This window comes from Nasonia vitripennis, chromosome 1 (assembly GCF_009193385.2).
Source record: "Nasonia vitripennis strain AsymCx chromosome 1, Nvit_psr_1.1, whole genome shotgun sequence".
Lineage (NCBI taxonomy): Eukaryota > Metazoa > Arthropoda > Insecta > Hymenoptera > Pteromalidae > Nasonia > Nasonia vitripennis.
The window spans coordinates 8,154,131-8,178,045 of record NC_045757.1 but is presented as its reverse complement, the minus strand read 5'-3'; the positions used below and the strand labels follow the sequence as shown (position 1 = coordinate 8,178,045).

The window sequence follows — 23,915 nt, the reverse complement described above, 5'->3', positions numbered from 1 at the left end:
CTACCTATATACGTCGCAGTACGTAGTACAAATTGACCTACTGCACGCACGCAGGCGTATCACAAATGTGAGAAAAGCTAACTTAAAACTAGAACTAACCTTAAATTTACGATCAACGTGCGCAGACGAGATCGTGAACAAGAACGCACGCCCGGTTACAAATTCTTAAAATTAAAACGCCGCTGCGTGAAATTTGCGATGGTTGGGGAACCGCTACTCTAATTAAATTCCGCGAAGAGTGAGCGCTGAGCGCAACCCGCGCGAGCACGCGCCTAACAGCTGCAACCCGTGATGCACGAGCGCCGCGCCTGAACACCGCAACCCGTGAGACGCGAGCGCCACGAGAAAACCGCGCGCTAAAATCCAAGATGGCCGCCCAATTCTCGGAAGCGAACCAAATTCAATTTGAATGAATTCTTGGAATCGAACTTAAAGCTAACACTGAGATACCTTGCGAGAATGCGCTGAAAGCCGCTAACGATGCTTGAAGACTCGTGGATGATGTCCAGGTCGAACTGCTGCGAGATGTGCGCCGCCGACCGACGAGAAGTAGCTGGTAGTGATGCTGCAGGAGATGGCTGCGAGGCAGTCGCCTTGAGAGGCTGACCGCGGCTAAAAAGCCGCTAACGATGATCGGCGAAGCCGGAGAATGCGGTCGCCAGGAGAGGCTGACCGCGGCTTATGATGCCGCTGAAGAGCTGGACGATGATGCTGCACAGGCGGTCGCCTCTAGGCTGACCGCGGCAAGGACGCCGACGAGACGCTGCACTACGTTGCTGCAGGGGCGGTCGCCTTGAAAGGCTGACCGCGGCGTGAACGCCGTTGACGAGGAAGAGCTCGAAGACTGGATAAGGCGGTCGCCTGAGAGGCTGACCGCGGCAACAAGGCCGCTGAAGAAAATGATGAACACGGCAGCGGTGCACGGCGATCGCCTAGCCAGGCTGACCGCGGCAAGAAAGCCGCCGGCGTGGATGATGCAATTCCGGAAAAAGCGGTGCTCCTGGAGACGGCGGGGCGAGAGTCCACTCGCTCGTCTTCTTGAAGTCGGGGTCACCAATGTAGGATTATGCGTCTGGGATGACGATGCCGAGAGTCCTACTCTCTCGAGGATGGGGTCCAGGATGAATAAAGGCCACCAGCTTCCTCTGGAATAACACTTTCTTTTATTAGAATATCCCGTTAGATCAACTGTCTCGAACGTTATGCGGCTCGCAGGCCGCGACATGCGCTCGTTCGTTCTCTCTCTCTCTCTCTAGCCAACATGGCCGACATCCCCACTCCTGGCTTACGCAGGGCTGCCAAGGGAGCTCCCCACACAAGCGCGCATCAATAAAGCCACAACACACGCGCATAACCTCCAAAATCAGAATTCCAAGCAGAGGAGTTTGTAAATTTTGTTTGGTATTAGTTTAGTAGCATTATTGTATCTCCCAACCATCCAGGATGGAGACAATCCTGGAGCAACAGCGTCGTTATCACGAGGAGCGAGAGCGTCTGATGGACGCGATGGTCAAGGAACAGTTGCACAAGAAACCCGGTCACAGGGAAACCATCAACTCCGAGCATCGTCTCAAAATGCTGCTGGATCAGTACATGGAGAGCACCGCTCATCTGCTGGAGCTGTACGAGGACAAGGATGGCCAGCGAAAAGAGGAGGTTTGTTTACAAACTTTGTTTTATACGCAATACGTTTTGTTTCACTTTTCGCACTTGCTAAATACATTCCTTGTTGCAGGTTCAAGCTCTGTCTGGACCAAACGAATTTTCCGAGTTCTACTCGAGATTGAAGTCGATAAAAGAATTTTATCGTCGTCATCCTAACGAAATAAGTGTGCCTATGTCAGTGGAATTCGAGGAATTAGCAAAAATGAGGGAGAATCCCACAGAAGAAACAGCCAACCTTGTTGATTTTACAGACGAGGAAGGTTACGGAAAGTATTTGGATTTGCACGAGTGCTATGAGAAGTACATTAATTTGAAGGGGATTGAGAAGGTTGACTATATCACATACTTGTCTACGTTTGATCATCTGTTTGATATTCCAAAGGACAGGAAAAATGCAGAGTACAGACGGTACGTTGAGACACTGTTGGAATATTTGATGGATTTCTTGGGAAGAGTGAGACCCCTGCTTGATTTGAATGCTGAGTTGGAAGAAGCAAACAAGGATTTTGAAACACAATGGGAAAACAGCACTTTTCCTGGATGGCCCAAAGAGGCAGGTAGTGCTCTGACAAACGTAGGTGCACATTTAGAATTGTCTGCCTTTTCTTCTTGGGAAGAACTTGCATCCCTTGGCTTGGATAGATTGAAATCTGCCCTTATGGCATTGGGATTAAAATGCGGAGGAACACTAGAAGAAAGAGCACAGAGATTATTCAGTACAAAGGGTGAGGCATCCCTTGACCCTAACTTATTAGCTAAGAAAAAACAGAGGAAACCTGGAAAAGGCAAGAATGTTGAAAAACAAAAGGAAATTGCAAGATATGAAGCTCATGTTTACAAACTTGCAGAACTGGTTTCTAGTCAGAGAGTAGCGACAAAAGAAAATGTACAGAGAAAACAAGCCAGGACAGAGGGAGAAAGAGGAGACTCGGATGCTGAGGCAAGTGCCAGTGAGTCTGAGGAGGAAGATGACAATGATGTACCTTACAATCCCAAAAATTTACCACTTGGATGGGATGGCAAACCCATACCCTACTGGCTGTACAAATTGCATGGTTTGAATATTAGTTACAATTGCGAGATATGTGGCAATTTTACTTACAAAGGTCCAAAAGCTTTCCAACGTCACTTTGCTGAGTGGAGGCATGCACATGGTATGAGGTGTTTAGGAATCCCAAACACAGCCCACTTTGCAAACGTCACACAAATAGAAGATGCTCTTGCATTGTGGGAAAAATTGAAGGCTCAAAAGCAAGCTGAAAGGTGGCAGCCAGAACAAGAAGAAGAGTTTGAAGATTCTTTGGGTAATGTTGTGAATCGCAAGACATATGAGGATTTGAAACGCCAAGGACTTCTGTAAATGTGCAAATACTTTCAAAGCGAAGCGACCTATTGGTTACTATCTTGGCATTTTTTGTATTTTATTTCACAAACTGATGTAAACAACTTTGTATCGCTAATATAGTATAAAAAGTTATATGACCATTAGAATAATGTTTTGTAACAAATGATGTTAGCAAAATTTTATATGATTATTATTAGACAGTTTTTTAAAGTCTAAAACAATATGGAACAATAATTAGTTTACTATCGCATTTTATTACTGACATAAACTTGCGTAAACAATAAATTGTAAGTATTACAAATCAAAAATTGAAGTCAACTTATTTACACTTTGTACAAAAACTATATTTAAACAAGAATATCATATAATTATACTTCTTCAAGCATTGGTTTTGTTTTTATAATTTCTTCTTCCTCAGTACCTTCCATAACTGCTGCTTTGTGCATCGCTTGCTGTATCTGTGCCATTTGAAATTTCTGATTCGCATAATTGATTCGGCAATTGGTGTAATAACCAAGTGTAACAACAATATATGATGCAAATCCAAGATGAGATGATAATTTGGGTTTACTGGTCACTAAAAAAGTTAGTAATCCAACGCCAATATAAGACGACATGGAATACAAAAACGATTCTCTGATGCATGGAATTTTCAGGACGTCTCGGCCGAATATTCTGAAACCAGTCTCTTCATTTTCAGTCATGATTCCTACAAAGAAAAAACGAATTTCAATAAGTACTGATGTGTAAAATGTAAAATTGCGACAGAAATCGTTAATAATTATATAAGAAATAGGATCAAAATTTGAAATATTTTGAAGACAAAAATGTTGTGATCAAATTCAAAAAATAATAAAATTTTAATTTTTGTCTTAAAAATTGTGCATGAAGTGAATGCTAAATAGTGAATTTTTCAATGCATCAAAACAGTTTTGCAACTTAAAGAAATTATGCTATTATTAATATTACCGTTTTTCTGCCGCAACAACTATTACAGTTTTAACCTAAAAAACTGTATCGTATAGTCAGCTGCTTGAGCCTTGAAACGCAGCGACGATATACCTATATTATATAGTCCGGATCCGGGCGTTTCTGTGATTCACGTTCCGCAAACACAACGCTCGCGCAGCTCCAGCACTCATCGCACAGTTTCGCGGAATTGACGCGGCTACTGCTAGTAGTGCTGCTTGGGATCAGCTGAATCTAAACAAATCAAAAACACACGTCACAAATAGTGACACATTTTTGATGGTTTGACTAAATTTGCATGAGCTTTATAAAGACGTCGAAAGTACCTCGTCGTTCGGATTGTGTATCGTCGTGAATTATGATTTTCAAAGTGAGAAAGAGATGACAAGACTTTTAACCTAAAAAGTATTCATCTAACGTTAATACCCGTGATATACATTACCAAATTTACAATAATAAGACCGTTGAAGAGGTTAAAAACATAAGTGCAACAATGGCCGAGGAATCGACTGATGGGGTGATCGGACACGACAGTCCCATGGAGAGTAAGTGGACGAAATAATTGCTTATTTTTTCTTTCAAGTTTATTTATCTTTACTGCCTATATGTACACATACACTCTCTTACTCCTTACCTTAGATTGTCAGTCTATCAATGTATAATTTCATATATACAAAAGCGCGGATTGTCGAGTATGTCAATAATCAACACTACCCAATGTACAAATTCGGTAAAACGTTATATAAAAAATATCGTTGGAATGATTCGTATGTATAGACAAGAACGACATTAAGATTCGTACATGATCGTCATCAGACAATAGCGACAGTCTGCGTAAAATACAAAAATAGCGCGTATATATATATAACATGTATGAAAATAAATAGCTAAAGAGGCACATCATCTATCGATTCAGACAGCCCAGGCTGGGAATTCCTGTAAGCCGAAGCTGTAGACACCCCACGTAGCGAACGATGCGGTGGCGACGATGGCCGTGATGATGCTGGGCCCGATACCGGCGATTATGAAGTCCTTCGTCTTGATCTTTCCGGCCGCGCTGACGATGGCGTTCGGGGGTGTTCCCACCGGGAGGTGGAAGGAAAACGAGCAGCCCAGGGCCGCCGGGACCATAAGGTACAGCGGATGAATTTGGATAGCCACGGACTGTGAACGACGAAAAGATTATTGGGAATATCCAAAGTTAAACAGTCCGGCAAAGAGATACTGACCATTTCCGCCAAAACCGGCAGAATTATGTTCGCGACGGCGACGTTGGAGGTGAGCTCGGTGGCCGTCTCGGCGAAGAGGGTGACGACGAAGAGAATCCAAAAGGGATTCATAGTCTTGAGACCGATGAGAGCATGGCCCAACATGCTCGAGAGTCCGGACGACTGGCTGCCAGCGGCTATGGCGAAACCACCGCCCAGCACGAATATCAGGCTCCAGTGCATCTTCTGGTTGATGATCTTCCAGGAGATGAGACTGGGCGAGGGTTTGGTTGGACGTTTGCTCGGGTCGCGGCTGAAGCTGTGCAGGAAGTCCAGTCGAGCGGGTAGTATGAACAGCAGGATTATCAGACCGGCTGCCGATGTCGAGTCCTTCACGGTTCTGTAGCCAAGTATCGAAGCGATAAATTATAGGATGAAGATCGCAGGAGTTTCAAGCAAATAAAGGGTGCGGCTTACAAATTGGTGATGTAAGTAGGCCAACCCCGAATGAAGTCAGGCTTCCTGAAGAACCAGAGGAGCACGATGCTGACGAAGAGGAATCCAACGGAGGACTCGTGCCAGGTTATCGGCCCCAGCTCCTTGTACTTGCTCTCTATCACAGTCGTCGCGATCTTCTCACCCTCGGGGCCGATGTTCACAGCCTTGGCGTCCTCGCTGTTGGGCCTGAACATTCCCATGTACATGACCTGGAGCCAGAGCCAGATGAGGGTACCCATGATCAGCATCGCCGGTACCGCGTACACCATCCACGCGGCGAAGTTGATGCCCGGGCTCTTGGTGAACCGCCTATGTGAATTGCGACGATTGCAATTAACCGAATCATCCTGAGTTTTTCTCTGATAATCCAACACTTACGCCTCGTAGATCCCCTTCATCGTGAGATTCGTACCGCTTCCAACCAGAGTGCCGATCCCACCCAAACTCGAGGCGTAAGCCGCGGCCAGGTAGTAGGACATCGTGAGCTTGGTCGGTCTCTTCGGACTGCGTAAGGATTAGTCAGACTCGTTATATAGTATACAGCTCTTATCTAATTGAATTTCGCGCCGCACTACTCACCTTTCCGACTCCCCTTCCGACTCTTTCTCCTGGACGAACATTACTCCCAGACCTTGCTGGAAATTCAATTGCGCGCGTTACTCCCTAATTGGCCGATAACTCGACGATTATACGATAAGATCGTCATACTCACCGCTTCCAGCTCCGTGAGGACTTTCTCGACGATCGGCAGCATCATCGCCGTGGCCGCCGTGTTGGAGATCCACATGGATATGAACATCGTCACGAAGAACAGGCCCAGGCTCAAGCTATATTCAAAACGAGAGACCTGTGAGATGAGAGCATCGAGAGAGAGAGAGAGAGAGCTGAAAACACGCGATAGATTCGACGTACTTGCGATGGCTGCAACCGATCGTCTTGATGATGAGCAGCGCCACCCTCATGTGCAAGCCCGAGTGTTCAATGGCCACAGCTATTACCAGACTACCCACGAACATCATGGTCGTGTCGTTCATGTAACAGTTGCAGGTCTGAGCCGTGTCCATGACACCCATGAGCGGGTAGAGGAAAATCGGGATGATACCGGTAATCGGTAGCGGTATCACCTCGGTCACCCAGAACATCGCCATCAGCGCGACCGTGTACAGGCACCGAAACATCTGCGGACAGGAGAGAGAAATCATTATTGCTGACGTTCGATCTTTGTTCAACCGCGGCGCGGATATACAAATATCCCGATCCCGATCGATTGACCAATTAATCACGAAAGTCTCTTGTTTGACCAACTGCAATGAGGCTATTAAATCGATCACCTTCATATACGTTTTATATTATTAGTACTGCGACTTTTTTCGAAAATTTTCCACAGTGGCTTCGAAATTTGAATAATCAATTTACATTAATTTACCTTATCGTCGCTCAAGATTATCAGAGGAAGAAGGATAATCGGCCAGACGACGACGATGAGGGACTTCCAGTAAACCGACAGAAAGTTGGAGAGCAGCCCGGAAAAGTTCGCATCATTGATCGCTTTGGGCGACATTGTCGTATTGTTTTCCAGCGAACTCCTATACCGCAAACATATATAATATAGGCTCGGCGTATTGCAGCAGATGTACGATAAGCACACCGACCGCATTACATATACAATAAATACTCGTATATATATATTGAGAGAGAGAGAGAGTATACTAACCCCTTGTTGGACTCGAGGTCCAGGGAACTGCTGTTCGCCGCCTTCGAGGCCATGTCTCGTCGGGCTTTTTGCTCTCCTCAGACGCTCACAGCAGTACGTCTGCGGAAAAAGAAAATTTCGCGCGAGATGCAGCTTTAATACCCCTTCATTACGTCCCGTCATCATCTCTTTACTCCTCCGATGCTCATCTCGCTACTTCATACAATAATAGAATAAAAAGCATTGAACTTGCGGCGAGGGTACGCGTTACGAACGCGCCGCGAAAGTCGCCGTTTTTCAGGATGATTCAGTCTCGTTCTCTTGTAATTTTCATTTGATCGGCCTGATTCCACCGCAGCTAATTGCCGCCTCCGTCTACAGCTCAGCCGCGCACATTTTGTGTAATTACGCGCAAGCGCGTGAGTTTTTCGTGCGTGATTTTCGCCCGCGCCTATGCGTGTCCCGACATAAAAAAAAAAACTGGCCTTTATCGTACGGCTTTCCGGAAATCGCGATTGCGTATACTTATATATAGTATAATACAATATATTAACGCTTCAGAGAATCCGCGGAGATATAAGGGTTTACGGCTTAATCGTACTAGTTGACGTGCGGTGTGTATATTATAGTGCCGATTTGATGAGTTTGGCATTGAGCGATTTTAAAAAATTAAGCTTCTGTTACACGCTTTGTGTTATAGCAGAGCCACTATGGTATGTCGCGCAAGCCGATAGAATGATGTCAAATGATTGACCAATCGAATCATTTAGAAGCAGTATGAATCTTACATTCTTTAATGTGATCGATTGTTTTCTCTCGCGTATCCGGTCTGAAAATATGCAATAGTTTTAATGATCGCGCGACAAGAAAACGCTCTCTTTTTTAAAACAAAGAGTACATTATGATCGGCAGGCGCGCGCGTAGGTGTGCGCGTGTATAAAAATAATGCAATTGCGCCATCGTCTTTTCATTAGAAACGTTCTCCTACTCAGCCAGGCTAATAATTTAATCGCTCAATATCGTCGTTAAAATTTTACCACCACGACCAGTGCTAAAAATCACCAAAAAAACTCACCTTACCACTATCGACACGTGCGCGTAATAATCCAATCCCTCAGCTGGAGTCTTATAACAAAGACGAAGCTTCCCTTCCGCGGCAGGAGAAGAACGAAGAATGAAAATAAAAGAGAAACAACAACCATACAAGCCCCTGGCTCACATGTCTAGTACAGGATTTACTAAAATCGATGGCCGAAAACGCGGCTAATAATCCCCGCGACCGACAGCCTATACCTGCGAGAGTCTAATGCGTCCGTCGCGAGAGCCGTTCGACTACTAGCGTTGTATTCCGCGGAAAAGGCGCGAGCCGTATACGTAAGTGCATATGGCGCGGCTCTCCCTCCCTTGTTGCACTGCTCTCATTGAAGAAACCGACTCGGTATGCGCTCGCACTGCCCCCGACAATGCATCTTCCCTTATTCCTTTGGAGCGAATAGCGACCCTTTTGCGCAAGCGCATGCGCGGTCAAAGTTTCTAGCATAAACGATTTGGCGGCCGGTTATTAAAATACTGGTTTTATCGCGCGACCGTTAAGCGGCTATAAATATACGCACTCGAATTATCCTGCAAGATATCATATACACGCGTATATTTGAAGTATAAATATTGGCTTCTAGATGCAGCCAGAAAATCTGCTGTACACGCGAATGGATTTTAATATAAACGCGCGTTTTTATATATTGGATACTGCACTCGCCTTCTCGGCGAGGAAAACAATTGCGGCTTCAATGAATCTATTTTTCCGAGAGAGCGCCTAATAGAACAGGATTGTTGATAGGCAAAAGTATTTATCCTTGAAAATAGTTATTTTATGCGTGCGTTTATATAAGTATGTAATAGACTTATAGGGAGTCACTGATACGTCAGTCGCTATATCGACTCGTCGTCGATTCCCGCCAATTATTTTGCATACCGAGGCAATGACCCGCGCTGATACTTCGTGTATGCGTATATATAGACGAGTTCTGCGATGTCGGCTTTTTTGAAAATCCCGCGCGCTTTTTCCCCGACTCAAATTCGACGACGAACCGGTGTGAATGAACTTTCGACACACTGTACCGCGGCACGCACACACACATCGTTGCGTTGCAGTGAGCGCGTCTTTTAATGCAAAATTTATTTTTGAACAGTCGATTTATAGATTGCATGTTAAGGAGCTTTGCGCAACATCCTCTTTTTTCTTCTCATTATTCGACTCTCCTCCTTCGCCGACGCGGAGAATCTCTTATTGCAGTATATACTTGGCCAATTACATAAGCCTCGAATCGTGTATATGCAACACACACACACACACGCGCGCGCGCGCGCGCACAATCGCGGCTTAATTGACCGATCGAATTGATTCGCCGGGGCGCGTAAGTGAAGCGTATCGCGTCCCCATCGATCTTCTTCTTGTCGTCGACTCCGATCTCTATAACACTGCTTCGGATTATCTCAATCTCGGTGAATAAAGTCGAAACGAATACAGCGCGCGATTTACGAATGAATATGCAGATCGAGCTACCGCGTTCGAGCGGGCTGCACTATTGTTTGATTTTAAAATCGACTTCGCAAGTTCAAGACACGTTATATACTCACGTATCGCTAAAATATTCTCGTCGCTCTTGACTCGCTGAGCTGATTCTTTTCTCCTTGGGACAGCACTCGGGGCCCGCGATTTTTCGACTTTATATATTTACTTTACATATGCAACGCGTTATCGGCGAAATATTCTCGAGGACTGAGAGGGACGCTTATAGACGAGCCGTATGCGCCAAGAAACGTATCGCGCGCGCTGCTGTGTTAGCGAATTGCAAAACGAGAAAAATAAAACTGGCAAACGCTTATACTGGCGCTCATACTATAGCCGCTGTTGATACTTCCTGCCTGGCGTTCGTCCGCGAGGCTGGTAGTGAAACTGAAAAAGAACGATTCTTTAAAAAAAAATAATCTATCTTTTTTTTTTAAACATAACAGAAAAATGCCGAGTCTACGCGAGCATCTCGTTCGCGGTGCTGCTGCTGGGCATAGGTCTGCCTCTCTGGTGGGAGACGACGGCCGTTCCTCGGGTGCCTCTGCCCTACTCCGGAATCAGCGAGCTAAGTCAGCATCAGCTGCGTATCCATCAACGGCTTCTTCTGGGATGTCTGGAGCCCGAGCGCAGTGGAATTTTCGCCGTCGAGATGATGAGCCGCCTCACGGATGACGGAAAGTCGGGTAAGAAAGAGCCGTTATTCTGTCGTTCGCTCGACAAAAAGAATTGATTTCGTTGCGACCTTATAGGCGGAGAGAGGAAGTGGATCTTTACTTCCGTTGTTGCTGATACATTCGATTGTTGAAATTGTGCGTAACTTACATAGTTGTGGATAAAAATAAGCCAACTTTGCAATATAGAATCGTTAATTTTCTCTCGATTTTCAGAACAGACGCTAAACAGACACAGCCTCTCGTTCGATTTAATATAACAATCTTTATAATAAATGTTTTCCCTATCAGACATCTTCAGGATAAGCCTCTCGCACTTCGCGACGAACAACACGTCGATCGGCCGAGCCAAGAAGATGTCGGACCTGGACAAGGCCGTCCTGGGCTTCGATCTGAAGGAGGGCGATATCCTCGTGCTCGAGGCACCGGAAGCTCTCGGCGAGGACTTCGTGCACGTGACTGCCGGACGGGCGATCTACTTCGGCAGTAAAACCGGTTGGTATTATAACGACTTTTTACTTCCTGCATTGTCGGTTTCAGGAAATCGTCGTTCTTCATCTCTTCGCGAGAGGCTAATTGTCGGCCGAGAAAAAAAAATGAAAATCTCGAGAGGGAGAAATCGTCTCTCCATGAGTATGATGACTTTTCGCGCGTGAACTCTATGTCCGTGGATATTCGATGCAGATTTATGCGTGCGCATATACATATATAGCGAAGAGTTTCTATTGAAGAGACATTTGCATTTCGTCGCCTTGTATACATTGATCGTCAAACAAAAAAAGTCGTGTAAATTCCCGTTACGAAAACCGTGACACCAAGTTTTACGACGTGAAACTGGAAAAAGCCTCGTTAAATTCCCTTATCCAGCCAAGCGTGATGCTCGATATTATTCGCAGACGGAGAAAAGCTCGCCATGGTCTTGCGAAGGTGGCTGATGCGCGACTCGGCGCTGTCCCTGACCCGCAACGCCCTGGCCAAGCCGACCGAGTTCAGCCTCGACGTGGAGAACAGGAGACGCTTCCCCGCGAGTCCGAACTACGACATCCTCCTGACGATAGTCAATCCCGAGCCGGAGAACATCGAGCTCGACTTCGACGTCGAGCGCATCGCTCGTCAGTACATCGAGCCGTTCACTCGGGAGCTCGGTATCGTCGCCAATTTCTCCGTCAAGTCCCAGTCGCTCTACATGATGCCCCTAGGAGTCAAGCCCACGAAGACGCCCGACGGGCATTACGCTCTGTCCGAGAGCTTGCTGCCCCAGATCATTACGCCGCTGGAGAAGAAATTAGGTGAGCTGCTTGCCTCGCTATTACGGAATAATATCTTTTTAATTAAGTCGTGCTGTGCGTTATGTTCTCCTCGTTAAGTTGCCATTAAAACGATGACTTTCCATCGCGCGCGCGCGCGCGCAACAAAGAAACTCGGCGCGTGACTAACTTTTCAGAAAATCTGTATGCAAATTAACGTTTCTCTTCCAGCCTCGCAAGTCAGCCTCTACCCGACCGTCAACCTAGTCATCTACGTGGTGCCCTGCAGCACAGCGCCTCTGCACATCTACCTCCGCAACGGTCGTCGCCACCGAACCAACATCGACCTGGAGACCTTCCACTCGCCCCGTTGGGGTGGCATAACCCTGGTCAACCCTCCGGAGGAGCACTGCCTCAGTCAGGCGAAAGCCGTCGTTCCTCAACAGCAACAGCGGGCTTTCCAACCGGACGAGAAAGCGATCGTCCGGGTGCTGTTGACGCAACTGCGTCTGCTACTGGGCATCACCAACAAGGAGCCGATCGAGGGCGCGAGCATAGCTCCGCTGGAAGGTCTCAAGCCGCGCGACTGGGAACTCGACGAGCTGCTCCGGATTCGCACCGTCGAGCAGTTGACCTCGGCCAAGCTGACGCTCCAGTCGTTGGCGCGGCTGCTGCGCGGAATCAGCAACATCGTCATTACCGATACCGTTGGAGATCGAATCAATGCCGCGCTTAAGCTCATCGAGATCGCGACGAAGCTTCTGGACGATGCCGATCTCGTGAGGGCGTTTTTGGCTAGCAAGGAGGCCTTCTGCGAGGCCGAGGCCGCCTTTACCGATCCGTCGCTGCTCGCGCTGCTCTACTTTCCCGATGATCAGAAGTAGGTTGATTTTTATAAGCTTTAATGTACGGGTCGATGTTTTGGACAAAAGTTTTCCCTGACGAAAATTGGAAATCCCACGAGATGTTTCCATATGTATAAAGCTCTTACGTAAAAATCGACTTGTCATTACGTATAATATTCGACGCATTTGGCGCCTTATAAATGAGTGTTTCGGTCGATCGTTATGTCCAAGTTTAATTAGGCTCATCAAGCCGTTTTATTTATTTCGCAGGTTCGCGGTTTACATTGCGAACTTCCTCTTATAATAATTATGTATACGCTGTCCAGTTCTGACAGCTACATAACGTTTGTTATTTATTTTACAGGTACGCCGTATACATTCCGCTCTTCCTACCAGTCATGATACCGGTACTCTTCTCGCTCAAGAACATCAAGAATTACTTGTTCTGCTCCGATTGATAAAATAAACTTTTTTAACTATGTACATTCGATCGCAAAGTGTGTGTGTATTGTCTTCAAATTCTTGCCCTCCGCCCCCACCATCCACTCGAAATCGTACACGTCATGCGCGCGCAGCTCAGATGCTCAGACGACGCACTCACGGCTCACGCACCGAAATTATGTGTGTCGTCCGTCTGTTGTGCACGTCGCTATAGCCCCCCTATATTACAACGGGAAAAATGGAGTAACTATTTGTGAAGCGTTTTTATCTGTATCGTGATTCGTCACAGTTTTAGTCAATTCTTATCACCGCCGGAATAATGGCCGAGTTACTCTTAGATCCGAATATTCGAGGATGGGTATTCTTGCCCATCGTAGTCATAACCTTCTTAGTCGGAATAATCAGGCATTATGTCTCGATTTTACTCTCCTCCCAGAAGAAAGTCGAGCTTCACCAGGTGCAAGACAGGTAAGAATAGTTTTAATCACTTTGTTTTAACAATTGCTCGTTGCTCGGCTCTTCGGAAATTATTTATTTTTTCTTTTAGTCAAGTAATGATACGCTCAAGGCTGCTCCGAGAAAATGGACAGTACATTCCAAAAACTGCATTCCTCTCGAGAAGGCACTTCTTCAATAACGAGGAAACTGGATACTTCAAGACCCAGAGGCGAGCTCCAGTTTCACAAAATCCAATGACAGATCCCAGCATGATGACTGACATGCTGAAGGGAAACATTACTAATGTCATACCCATGGTTCTCATTGGAGGATGGATCAATTGGATGTTTTCTGGATTCGTAACGAGTTAGTTGAACTATGGCATACTTATCTAGTTACTTCCAATGAATGAGAGTATTTCTAACAATTTTATTTAACTTTACAGCAAAAGTGCCATTTCCTCTAACTCTGCGATTCAAACCCATGTTGCAAAGAGGCATTGAACTGGTGACTCTTGATGCAGCTTGGGTCTCTTCGGCCTCCTGGTATTTCCTCAACGTGTTCGGTCTGCGATCAATTTATACTCTAGTCTTAGGAGAGAACAATGCTGCTGACACATCTAGGCTTCTGCAGGATCAAGTATCAGGAGCTGCAATGTCAATGCCTCCTGATCCAAAAGCTGCTTTCAAGTCTGAGTGGGAAGCATTGGAAATTTGTGAACATAACTGGGCATTAAATGGTGTTGATGCTGATTTGCTTGAATTAAAAAATAGGTGTGATAGCACTGAGGATCTTTACTCTCAAAGCAAATCAAGCTAATAAACTTTGCAACTAAAGGATTTTTGCAACAAAATTCAAAATCGCGTTTATACATCTGTAAGCAAGTGATCATTATTCAACATGAGTACAACGGTGTTTAATAGCAAATTTATTGTACAAAAATATTCACATTTGCATACTATGCAAAACTTATGGAATTCATTTTATACAGTTTTTGGCATGTATGCACTTTATACTTACATTTAGATAATTTCGTTTAATTAAAATCATATTTACATTGAATAAAAAAAAAATAAAATTTTAACCATCCAATGATAACATTGCTGGATACAAATCAGTTCGTCTATGTTGTTCATTCGGCATATTTCTCCTCACTTTATTTACAATGTCCAAGTCAATCTCAGCTACTGCAACACCTTGTTTTTCCATACATTGAGCAACAACAGTTCCCCATGGATCAACTATCTAAAGTTGTCATCGAAAAGAAATTTTGATGAAAATGTGAACTCCTTACTTAATAATACTTCAAATGCAAAATAACATACCATTGCATGACCCCAGCTAACTCTTTTTTTATTGTGGGTTCCAACTTGAGCAGCTGCAATAACATAGCACTGAGTTTCAATAGCTCTTGCTCTTAACAAGACTTCCCAATGAGCTGCTCCCGTTTGATATGTGAAAGCAGAAGGGAATGTCAGAATTTGTGCACCCATATTCCGAAGACATAATGATAATTCTGGAAACCGCATGTCATAGCACTAAAAATATTTGATACACTTGGATAATACATTCTAATACTATTGAAGATGGAGTCAATTCCTAAAGAATTCAAGCTTACAATACTCAAGCCAATTTTTCCTGCTGGAGATGCTACTGGTGGAACAATTTTACTACCCTTTAGAACATAGTCAGACTCCATTAGTCTGACACCCGTTTCTTTATTCTCCATGTCAAATAAGTGTATCTTTCTGTAAATGGAAACTAGCTCTCCCTTATTGTTGATTATGATATGAGCATTTTGGGTTTTTCCTTTCTCTGGAAGCTAAAACTCCGAGATTTTATTAAAAATCGTCATGGATTTATATGTAATTCTTACTTTCGGTTTAAAACATACAGCTTCGTGAACCCCACCAAGAGAAAGCCACATGTCTTCTTTTAAAGCAAGTTCCTTGTAACGTTGCACTATGGAGCCATCCAAAGATTCGGCCATTGACACAGAATCAGCCTTATTATCAGCTAGATAATCACATGCTTCAGGTAAAAATGCAATCTGCAAACATTTTTTATGACAAATGTGCCAAGAAATTTGAATAGAAATGAGAAGATTCCTACACAAGCATTTCTTCGTTTGGCCTCTGCAACTAAATTGCTGACAGCCTCAAAGTTTTTTTCCTTGTCCGATGTAGATGTCATTTGACAGACAGCAACAAGTGGATTTGACATTGTGCTTATCTGTAGCTTTGATATTTTTGGGCTGTAAAATAAAGAAAATATTATTGATGATGAACATGACAACAGATAGTCTTTTTAAATGAAATTCATCAAATAAAAACGTGAATTTATTACTTGAGGTTTTCACACAATTTAAAAGACACCTTCGAACATGCTCGAATCATCCTTCTACTGCTTAATTAATTTTTTTTGCCGTGGAGAAAACTTTGCACTTATAGTGGATAAATATCAGCTGACCTTATCACCTAACCTTAAATTTTGCTATCTTTTGTATAAACATTATTCAAAGACTATCTGATTTACTAAAGTTGATGGTCATAAATTGAACGGTATTTATATTCTACATGTATCAATCTGAGATGAAAATACTGATACAGAATTTTAATCTCCCTTATTGTATTTAATCATTTTGACGATAATAATACCAATTGGAATTTCCCGCAATCAAAATGACATTGTTACCATACCGGGTTTTACGTATTGCCAACCACGAATTCCCAAAACACACATAACGTCATCATCAGCTGCGATTCCATATCAGTTGCTTGTTGTGAACGTAAATACGTGGTCTCATATCATTTGCGAGGAAGTAGTAATTGTTCGCTATCAGTGTTTCGTTGTTTTAAGTGTACTTCCGACTATTAGGTACGTTTTTGATGCAGAAAAGTCGTAGATATACCTACAGGTAACAATGACGGACTCGTCCTATACGGATTCTGCTGTGGTTAGACCATTCCGAACAGTTTTTCGTTTTGTGGGAGCGCTTTTCGACGCTGTTTATTATTTGTAAGTATTTTTACGATTCGTACGAGATGCAAAGCAAATAATTCGTCCATTACGTTCAAATTGCGATTTGTTCTTGATATGAATTATTTATTTTGTAATCATCATTCAACAAAAAATATATAATCTATCATTATAATCAATCACTTATTCGATTCAGTGTTGAATCTTTGATCAATCCAAGTGCAGGGAGGTACAGCAGAGGACGTCTGACAGGGTAAGTTAAAATTGTCAAAATCATAGATTTGATAGTCGAATAAACATGTTCATCTAAAAATTATTGTTTTACAGTTCTGGTCGACCTAGTGGTCCCAGAATAGGCACCCTTCGACCATCAGGCTCTGGTGGAAATGCTCCGAATATGAGCATTGGAGGTTGTCGCAGTTGTGCAATGTGAAGTGGAATCTCATTTGGTTTAATGTAATATAGTGTATTGATATTTGTATTAAAATTATTAAAACGCATAACTTTATTTAATACAAGTAACACCAATATAACTTGTACAACCTTTTATAAATAATTTATCATTTTATAAATAACCATATTTCGTTTATTAAAATGGTTTCAGAGGAAAACAATTTTTTTGTAACCTATATACTCGCGTTTTGTAAAAAATTTAGCTTTGCAAAAGTATGGTAATAAAAAAAAGACTGATATTTATAACAGTGTTTCGACCCTTTTATGTCCAAGTAGTCTAGTAATAGTCTAGAGTATAAAAATCTTGTACTATAGTTTAAATAATATTGGCAACCAAGAATATATTCGTTGGAATTGCTTTTAAATCAAATAATTGTCCAGTATTGCAGTCCAGTATCAGTATAGAAAATAATGAGTCAAATATGTGTCTAAAGAAGTTTCTAGAAATTCATTTCTAACAAGATACTGAACTTGCCAACAAGCAAGGAAATAAATACATTTAAAAAAATCAGTAGTATTTCTTGTGCACAATAGATTGATATAAAAATGTTAGACACAAAAGGATCTCTTCGATATTATTATTAGCTAAGAAGAACAAAGTCTTATTTGATCTTAGTTACAAGCCCGGCAGCGACTGTCGCACCATCGATCCTCAACATGACCCTGCCCAGCTGTTTCACTTCTTTGTGCAGTTCGACACAAATTGGTCGTTGAGTCGTGATTTCCACAATTGCGCTAGAATTCTTTAACAAACATCTAGGCTTCTTTTTAATAACTTCGCCGGTGCTCCTGTTGAGCTGTGCTACAAGTTTACTTATAACTGCGGGTTCGACGAGCGATTGCTGATGCAGTACGACCGGCATACCATTCGTCAGTGGTGTTTTCACAGCGAATATAACAACATGCGCTTGGAAGCAGCTGCTCACCGGGACAGGGTTTTGCGGACTGCACACAATGTCACCGATAGCCAAATTCTGTTGGTCGATACCCGAGAGTATAAGGCTAGCTTGATCTCCCGCAAACGCGTGGCTGGTATTAGTTTCATCTATTTGTATTCCTATCGAGAGTGTTAAAAACAAAAGTTGAGTGTTGCAAAACCGGATCAACGATTACAGCATATAGATGCAGATGGGTTAGTTATTACCTTTGACCACAGCAGGCTCATTGCGAGGTAGGATTAGGATTTTGTCACCGACAGAAACCATTCCAGTTTCCATGTGTCCGAAAACGCTAAAACCAGAGCCGATGTTTTTGAATACATCGTTCACGGAAAACCGGAAGGGTTTATCTACGGGACGTTCCGGGCATTTAAAATTGTCAATGACTTGAATAAGCGTAGGACCAGTGTACCTAAAATATGAAATAAAATTAAAACAAAATCTGAGAGACGGACTAGTGGCTTCAAACGAAAACCTACCAACTGCTAAGTCCTTCCGATTCAGGCTTTGAGACAATGTTTTCACCCGAAAGTCCGCTGCAGGGCACATACGTAACGCTGTCTCTAAATCCTGCTTGTTTCAAAAAGGCACCTAATTTGTTAACGATTTCGTTGTATCTCTCTTTGGACCAATCCACTGTATCGAGTTTGTTGACTACAACCGCTATTTGCGAAACGCCTAAAGAAAAATACCGAAGTTAGAATCCACGTCTCGTATACCAGTACATGTACTGTATTAAACGAAATTCTCACCGAGAGAACGTAGTAATAAAGCGTGTTCCCTCGTCTGTCCTCCCATGTCAAAGCCACTTTCGAATTCTCCTCTGGTAGCATCAACGACTAACAAGGCCACATCCGCCTGGGTAGCACCCATGATCATGTTCGGTATGAAGTCTCTGTGGCCAGGAGCATCGAGAAGCGTGACAGATTTGGTGTTCGTCTCGAATTTGGAGTGACCCACGTCCATCGTAATACCTCGCTCTCTGTTGATTCAAATTCGTACATTTATAATTTCACGATAATAGCAAAAGAAAAAAGATTCGGTCTTACCTCTCTTCGCCAGTTTCATCGAGCACCCAGGCGTAGGCGAAGGATTGCTTGCCGATCTTTTTGCTCTCCTGCTGGTACTTGTGTATGAGTTTGGATGACACCTGGCCGAGGTCGCAAAGCATCCTACCAAGAAGCGTACTCTTTCCAGCGTCGACGTGACCAACGACGATCAGGTGTAGCTGCTCCTTGCATCCTTCTCGTTTGTTCTTGTACACGACGAGAGCATCACGCTTCTCTTCTTGCTTCACGCGCACCTCAACCTGGCTTTCCGAATCCGAAGCCATAGGCGATTCGCTCCTCGATGAACTGCTCTTGCCCTAAAGATAAAATATCGTTACATTAATCATCTCATTGTATAAAATTACTATGTTCATAGAATGTGCCACTTACAATAACTGATCCACCACTCGCCTGTTGCTTCTTGCTCTCTTTGCGAAGGGAAGTGTCCCTCGAAGATGGATCTGGAGAACTCCTTTCGGAAGACGGGCTCTGCGTACGAGGACTTCTCAGCAGATCCACATTTTCTGCGCTGACATCGAAGCCCTTCACTATCGTTTTCGAAGCTGCTGGAACTACCTTGACCGGTGGCATCATCAATTGCGGTACTACCTTGGCTGCCGTGGCACCGCCACTTCTCTTTCCTATCATAAAACCTCATTCGTTTATAATCGACAGTAAATAATATCCTCGTGATTAAAAATAAGTCTATATATTTTTTTAAAAATAATTTCATTACAGTATTGTACAATTAACTTAAATATAGTTCGTTTGCAATAACGCAAAACTTACGTCATATGATTACTTATATAAGAAAAAAAAGTTAAAATAAAATACTAAAAAGTATTTATAACGGTGTATGCATCGTTATGATCACGTCCGATTTCACACGCACGGTTTATTTATCTACAATTCATTCCGTTGCCTTTGTCGACAGCGTCGTCCGTCGAAGTCGCATAAGCACTATCATATCCGGCGAGGGACTGGAGAAGTCGAAATGATCGAGACTGTTCTCCAGAACCTTTACTGACTCTTTTCGTTGATACGGCGTTTTTCTCTCGTACTTTTTGCAAAGTACTTTGCCAAAGGCCGACACTGCTTTTCGCGGATATCTCGCGAGATTTAGAGCACATTCTCTTCTGATCGCCTCAAGAGTGGACTCCGACGGTTTACTAGGCTGTTTATCACACTTTGCTTTTTCTATTTTTACAGCTACTTTAATGAGCATGTCTGCTTTCGCCTTCCCTTCGGTTTTTATTACTTTGTTAGGATCGAATTTTTCTTCGCAATTCAAGTTTGATATGTCCTCTAAAACTAATTTGGATATTTTCGGCATCTCGTCTTTATCGATTTTTTCTTCTTTAACTTTCACGGCGAATTGAGGAAAGACAAAGGGTGTACTGCCAACGTTTTTTTCTGTTTTCACGCTAAAACTAGGAGGAGAACCAAAGGAGGGAATGTTGAATTTTCCCGATTTGGCGTCTTTAGAACCGATGCTAGGAATAATAAAACCAGACGGGGAAGAGCTGTCTTTTTCTTCCGATTTACTTTCGCTCCCACTTGATATCGTTAAATGATGCGCTCTCAAGTCAGCGAGAGACTTAAAAGTGGGCGCTTCAGTCGTACTAGATTGAGTATTTTTCGAAGATATATTTGGTATAATAAAACTTGATGGTGAGCCAATATTTTTCAGTCCTTCTTTTCTCTTATCAACGGATATTTTTAAATGGTGCGCAGTCAAATCGGCCAGAGAGCTAAACGAAGACGTTACGTCAGAATCGATTATTGGTTTATTATCGGCGTCGGTATTTTCTTTCTGGCTTTTGAAAGTCATTTTCGGAATGGCAAATCCCGAGCCCGGCTTTTTTTCAGACAATTTTAAATTATGCGCTGCTAAATCCGCCAGAGAGTTGAACGAAGAAGTCTCTTTAGAGTCAACTTGAGAACTATTCATCTTGTCACGAGTGCTCACGTCCGCTTGATTCGCGACCAACTGACTACTAAGATTAAAGTATTTTTTAAATTTGGAACCTTACCTTACCAACAAAATGATGCGTATCATGAAAAAAGAGAAAAAATATTATCTTAGACTTGTCGTCATCGTTTAATATATAAAATGATTCTAAGCTTGCGCAATCTCACCTGATTGTGCCTCAACCAAATCTTTTTCTGCAGGCTGCTTATCTGAAAGTAATAATTGTTTACTTTACGTGCTGTGTAATTACAAGTTAGACAAAGAAATTGGATGACTAATGAAACCTTGGTTGCTTCTTGTCTCATCGTTTAATATAGAATTGAGAACTGCTTCTGTATTGTAGTTGAATTCGATTATTTTCTTGTTCAATTCCGATTCCGGAAGTGTCTCTCCTATGACATTTTTAACAGCTTCCACACAGGACATTAACTTAGCTGCCTCCAAATCAGTCAACTCTGGCAATTTGTAACTGGAAGGTACCGCTACCTCCTCCTCCTCTTCGTTGGCTTCTAGTATGTCTGGCTCGGTAAAAAAAGATGACATGTTTGCTGACTTGTTTCGATCAAACATGAACTGCTCCGCTACAGGTACAATGACAAACATCAGTTTAACAAGTGGTGTGAGCAATCTTGCGAAAAAATATGAAATATCATGATTTGCTAATCGAAGGGCTAACGAGTGATTAGTCCGTCGTGAATCATATCGTAGACTCATTAAAAATGTGTGTGACGAAACGATCATACAACGTAACGAACGCTTTCGATCGCGAAGCCGTCATCAAAACACAACTCACCGCTTGGTGAAACGCAGTAGTCATCCTCGACGGAATGTCCATAAACGTCATCGTAGCCGTCGTATTCTACGGGAAAAGGAATAAACATTTCTCAGAAAATCGGTGCGTTAGGTGAATAAATACATCGGCGAGCATAACCTCAAATTCGAAAATAAACTCACCATCCGTGTAGTTCATGGATCGAACATCGCGATGTCGAGACATTTTGGCTGCAATTGTATTTTCCTACCTTTATGTACACTATTTTTCGTCTCTTATATTTACAATATGCCACAACGGAATCTCGCTGTGCCGTATGTTATTTATTTACGGCGAGCCATTGAAATCGATTGTGACGAATTGCAACTAGTCTCTGCATCTGCATCTGCATAAGCTGTGGAAAAGGTTGTTATACACAGGGTTTTCCAACGGTTTGAACATTGAGAGAGTCGAACATCGATCATTTGAATACAATAGGTATCGACGTTTTGGCGGGATATTCAAAAATTCACCACAATCCTGATCTACATAAGCATCCCATAAATGACAGCGAGTGAACAATTCGCTCGAACCCAAAAAAGTATTCGACACAAAGACAACATATAGCATATCGATCACAGTAAATCGCGTAAATCCAACACTTGTCATACGCGCGATTGATCGGAAACATCTAATAAAGGCATGTCTAACGCGTGAACCAATGCCTCGGATAGGAGCGTTATAACCGTGGAAACAATGACGAGAGTACAAAAATTAACTCTGACGTACTTTGCCACACGTCCAAACGACACGTCGCGATTATCCTTGAGAAGATCCAGGAAATCAAACTGCGCAACCGTTAGCGATCATAATTGCGTGCTTACGTGTCAACAAAAACCGCGTCTCGCTGCAATATAACTTTCGCGCTGAAAAAGTTTTCAAATAACCGTGTTCCACGCGATAGCGCGCATCCTTATTTCTGGCGCTTCTCGAAATTTTTTTTTATCCGCGAGAGCTACTATAGCATATAGCTATAAAAAGCCCGCCGCGCGCACAAAGCGGCGTTTGAATATAAGCGCCGCGCGCGCGCGCGCGCGACCTTCGAGGAGGCCGAAAACGGCAGCCGAACTTGTGGCTCGTTTGGACGTGAGGATTTTTTTAATTTCCGGATTTTCAGCTGGCTCTTGGCTATGCCGCGGATCGACCGCGAGTCTTGCGGCTTTTTCCGGTTTTCAACGCTTTCGCGTTGATGTGTGGGCTCGGAGAGACTTTCTGTCACGTGGATGTATAGCGTCATTCGAGATATGTTTGTTTTTTTTTTTTTTTTATATTCATGACGGTGCGTGGAGGAGTATAATTTGTAAGATGGTTGAGATTTTTCATAGCGGAGGAAATTTTTTCTTTTGTGTTAATAAAATAAGCGTTAAAACGATAAAGAGTACTTCTACACGTATCTCCTTTTTTTTTTATCGTTTATGGTTTCATTGCCCTTTGCTGCACATTTTTCTTCGCCGCGTCCTTGATGTATATAAGTATCGCGTCACTGCCCATTATATACGTCGCGTCGCTCGATCGAACAGCTCGTTTGTTTACGTTTAAAGGCGAGTCTCGGAAAAAGCGCGTAGCGTGAATTTTCAGATCAGCCGTCGCGGGTCCGATTAGGAAGCGCTTATTTTTCATTTTTCGCGATGATCAACGAGGCAAAGATAGAATTTAGATCACACACGATGATGATGATGCCGACTTTCGCCGTGATTTTAGGAAGGAACGTATCGTCGCTATTATAATCTTTGGACATATTTCGAATAACAATATATTTCGCAGTTGGCTTCGCGGGCTTTGCGCAAATATTACGTAAGTTTAAGCGTCCGATGTGTGTGTGTGTGTGTGCGTGTGTGTGTGCGTAACGCAACTTTGACACTTGGAACAACACGGCGGGTCTGAAAAGCTCCGCAGCGAACAATGGCCAATCGACGAATTTTCTTATGTAACCCTTTCGCGTTATAATACAGCTTCTACGCGCGAGAAGTTTTCACAAACAAATTGTTTGTCAAACACGCGGCAGAGAGACGCTGACGACAGCATCATTATCATCACCAGTACACAAACGTATGCACATATCACATTCAAGCTGAACCCACGGAATTAACGAGAAAAGCAAAACGTGATAATGAAAAGACT

The 23,915-nt window shown here is 43.3% G+C and overlaps 7 protein-coding genes across 11 annotated transcripts; 3 read left to right on the top strand and 4 right to left on the bottom strand.

Annotated features, from left to right (window-relative positions):
* Nucleotides 1–1,276: 1,276 nt before the first annotated feature.
* On the top strand, nucleotides 1,277–3,396 carry LOC100121747 (splicing factor 3A subunit 3). Its single transcript, XM_001606221.6, has 2 exons — nucleotides 1,277–1,656; nucleotides 1,736–3,396. Exons 1-2 carry the CDS (start codon nucleotides 1,444–1,446, stop codon nucleotides 3,023–3,025), a joined length of 1,503 nt encoding a protein of 500 aa, XP_001606271.1. The 5' UTR covers nucleotides 1,277–1,443; the 3' UTR covers nucleotides 3,026–3,396.
* LOC100121768 (cytochrome c oxidase assembly protein COX20, mitochondrial) lies at nucleotides 3,245–4,183 on the bottom strand. Its single transcript, XM_001605324.6, has 2 exons — nucleotides 3,980–4,183; nucleotides 3,245–3,719 (listed from the first exon to the last, which is right to left on the bottom strand). Exon 2 carries the CDS (start codon nucleotides 3,712–3,714, stop codon nucleotides 3,379–3,381), a length of 336 nt encoding a protein of 111 aa, XP_001605374.1. The 5' UTR covers nucleotides 3,715–3,719; nucleotides 3,980–4,183; the 3' UTR covers nucleotides 3,245–3,378.
* On the top strand, nucleotides 4,154–13,210 carry LOC100121803 (GPI transamidase component PIG-S). 2 transcript variants are annotated; one of them, XM_016990031.3, is made up of 6 exons: nucleotides 4,154–4,524; nucleotides 10,394–10,633; nucleotides 10,913–11,116; nucleotides 11,518–11,910; nucleotides 12,100–12,748; nucleotides 13,078–13,210. In XM_016990031.3, exons 1-6 carry the CDS (start codon nucleotides 4,473–4,475, stop codon nucleotides 13,169–13,171), a joined length of 1,632 nt encoding a protein of 543 aa, XP_016845520.1. In that variant the 5' UTR covers nucleotides 4,154–4,472; the 3' UTR covers nucleotides 13,172–13,210. The 2 variants fall into 2 exon arrangements, with proteins under 2 accessions (XP_016845520.1, XP_031786772.1); XM_031930912.2 differs by lacking the exon at nucleotides 4,154–4,524 and adding an exon at nucleotides 8,703–10,325.
* On the bottom strand, nucleotides 4,542–10,129 carry LOC100121785 (protein I'm not dead yet). Of its 3 annotated transcripts, none has more exons than XM_001605340.6 (10): nucleotides 8,454–8,716; nucleotides 7,400–7,498; nucleotides 7,112–7,271; nucleotides 6,598–6,863; nucleotides 6,398–6,512; nucleotides 6,265–6,320; nucleotides 6,064–6,189; nucleotides 5,665–5,994; nucleotides 5,209–5,587; nucleotides 4,542–5,143 (listed from the first exon to the last, which is right to left on the bottom strand). In XM_001605340.6, the coding sequence occupies exons 2-10, from the start codon at nucleotides 7,450–7,452 to the stop codon at nucleotides 4,892–4,894; spliced, it is 1,737 nt and encodes a 578-aa protein (XP_001605390.2). In that variant the 5' UTR covers nucleotides 7,453–7,498; nucleotides 8,454–8,716; the 3' UTR covers nucleotides 4,542–4,891. The 3 variants fall into 3 exon arrangements, with proteins under 3 accessions (XP_001605390.2, XP_008216939.1, XP_008216934.1); XM_008218717.4 differs by lacking the exon at nucleotides 8,454–8,716 and adding an exon at nucleotides 10,016–10,129 and having other exon boundaries at nucleotides 4,553–5,143; XM_008218712.4 differs by having other exon boundaries at nucleotides 4,553–5,143; nucleotides 8,459–8,715.
* Nucleotides 13,211–13,295: 85 nt separating the features above from the next.
* Nucleotides 13,296–14,712, top strand: LOC103317982 (ER membrane protein complex subunit 3). The gene is made up of 3 exons (XM_008218769.4): nucleotides 13,296–13,622; nucleotides 13,702–13,958; nucleotides 14,038–14,712. The coding sequence occupies exons 1-3, from the start codon at nucleotides 13,474–13,476 to the stop codon at nucleotides 14,409–14,411; spliced, it is 780 nt and encodes a 259-aa protein (XP_008216991.1). The 5' UTR covers nucleotides 13,296–13,473; the 3' UTR covers nucleotides 14,412–14,712.
* Nucleotides 14,498–16,329, bottom strand: LOC100121839 (deaminated glutathione amidase). Of its 2 annotated transcripts, none has more exons than XM_008218753.2 (6): nucleotides 15,939–16,329; nucleotides 15,705–15,846; nucleotides 15,469–15,642; nucleotides 15,211–15,414; nucleotides 14,918–15,130; nucleotides 14,498–14,837 (listed from the first exon to the last, which is right to left on the bottom strand). In XM_008218753.2, the coding sequence occupies exons 1-6, from the start codon at nucleotides 15,986–15,988 to the stop codon at nucleotides 14,673–14,675; spliced, it is 948 nt and encodes a 315-aa protein (XP_008216975.1). In that variant the 5' UTR covers nucleotides 15,989–16,329; the 3' UTR covers nucleotides 14,498–14,672. The 2 variants fall into 2 exon arrangements, with proteins under 2 accessions (XP_008216975.1, XP_008216983.1); XM_008218761.2 differs by having other exon boundaries at nucleotides 15,487–15,642.
* Nucleotides 16,330–17,052: 723 nt separating this feature from the next.
* On the bottom strand, nucleotides 17,053–22,419 carry LOC100116941 (HBS1-like protein). Its single transcript, XM_008218779.4, has 10 exons — nucleotides 21,938–22,419; nucleotides 21,777–21,842; nucleotides 21,268–21,564; nucleotides 21,151–21,192; nucleotides 19,402–19,652; nucleotides 19,012–19,328; nucleotides 18,715–18,944; nucleotides 18,442–18,640; nucleotides 18,169–18,374; nucleotides 17,053–18,081 (listed from the first exon to the last, which is right to left on the bottom strand). The coding sequence occupies exons 1-10, from the start codon at nucleotides 21,978–21,980 to the stop codon at nucleotides 17,627–17,629; spliced, it is 2,106 nt and encodes a 701-aa protein (XP_008217001.1). The 5' UTR covers nucleotides 21,981–22,419; the 3' UTR covers nucleotides 17,053–17,626.
* Between the last annotated feature and the right edge of the window lie 1,496 nt (nucleotides 22,420–23,915).

What these genes read in the sequence shown, in the direction of transcription:
- LOC100121839 (XM_008218753.2), bottom strand. Translation starts at nt 15,988, where the DNA reads ATGATTCGAGCATGTTCGAAGGTGTCTTTTAAATTGTGTGAAAACCTC. An exon ending in CCAAACGAAGAAATGCTTGT is followed by an intron (nt 15,643 to 15,704) that starts GTAGGAATCTTC and finishes AAATGTTTGCAG; the next exon opens with ATTGCATTTTTACCTGAAGC. An exon ending in CTGTATGTTTTAAACCGAAA is followed by an intron (nt 15,415 to 15,468) that starts GTAAGAATTACA and finishes TCGGAGTTTTAG; the next exon opens with CTTCCAGAGAAAGGAAAAAC.
- LOC100116941 (XM_008218779.4), bottom strand. Translation starts at nt 21,980, where the DNA reads ATGTCTCGACATCGCGATGTTCGATCCATGAACTACACGGATG. An exon ending in TCGGAAGGACTTAGCAGTTG is followed by an intron (nt 18,375 to 18,441) that starts GTAGGTTTTCGT and finishes TTCATATTTTAG; the next exon opens with GTACACTGGTCCTACGCTTA. An exon ending in TGAGCCTGCTGTGGTCAAAG is followed by an intron (nt 18,082 to 18,168) that starts GTAATAACTAAC and finishes CACTCTCGATAG; the next exon opens with GAATACAAATAGATGAAACT.
- LOC100121768 (XM_001605324.6), bottom strand. Translation starts at nt 3,714, where the DNA reads ATGACTGAAAATGAAGAGACTGGTTTCAGAATATTCGGCCGAGACGTC.
- LOC100121747 (XM_001606221.6), top strand. Translation starts at nt 1,444, where the DNA reads ATGGAGACAATCCTGGAGCAACAGCGTCGTTATCACGAGGAGCGAGAG. An exon ending in ATGGCCAGCGAAAAGAGGAG is followed by an intron (nt 1,657 to 1,735) that starts GTTTGTTTACAA and finishes TCCTTGTTGCAG; the next exon opens with GTTCAAGCTCTGTCTGGACC.
- LOC100121785 (XM_008218717.4), bottom strand. Translation starts at nt 7,452, where the DNA reads ATGGCCTCGAAGGCGGCGAACAGCAGTTCCCTGGACCTCGAGTCCAAC. An exon ending in ATGAAGGGGATCTACGAGGC is followed by an intron (nt 5,995 to 6,063) that starts GTAAGTGTTGGA and finishes CAATTCACATAG; the next exon opens with GCGGTTCACCAAGAGCCCGG. An exon ending in CCTACTTACATCACCAATTT is followed by an intron (nt 5,588 to 5,664) that starts GTAAGCCGCACC and finishes ACTTGGCTACAG; the next exon opens with AACCGTGAAGGACTCGACAT.
- LOC103317982 (XM_008218769.4), top strand. Translation starts at nt 13,474, where the DNA reads ATGGCCGAGTTACTCTTAGATCCGAATATTCGAGGATGGGTATTCTTG. An exon ending in CTTCACCAGGTGCAAGACAG is followed by an intron (nt 13,623 to 13,701) that starts GTAAGAATAGTT and finishes TTTTTCTTTTAG; the next exon opens with TCAAGTAATGATACGCTCAA. An exon ending in GTTTTCTGGATTCGTAACGA is followed by an intron (nt 13,959 to 14,037) that starts GTTAGTTGAACT and finishes TTAACTTTACAG; the next exon opens with CAAAAGTGCCATTTCCTCTA.
- LOC100121803 (XM_031930912.2), top strand. Translation starts at nt 10,124, where the DNA reads ATGCAACGCGTTATCGGCGAAATATTCTCGAGGACTGAGAGGGACGCT. An exon ending in CTACTTCGGCAGTAAAACCG is followed by an intron (nt 11,117 to 11,517) that starts GTTGGTATTATA and finishes TATTATTCGCAG; the next exon opens with ACGGAGAAAAGCTCGCCATG. An exon ending in GCCGCTGGAGAAGAAATTAG is followed by an intron (nt 11,911 to 12,099) that starts GTGAGCTGCTTG and finishes TTTCTCTTCCAG; the next exon opens with CCTCGCAAGTCAGCCTCTAC.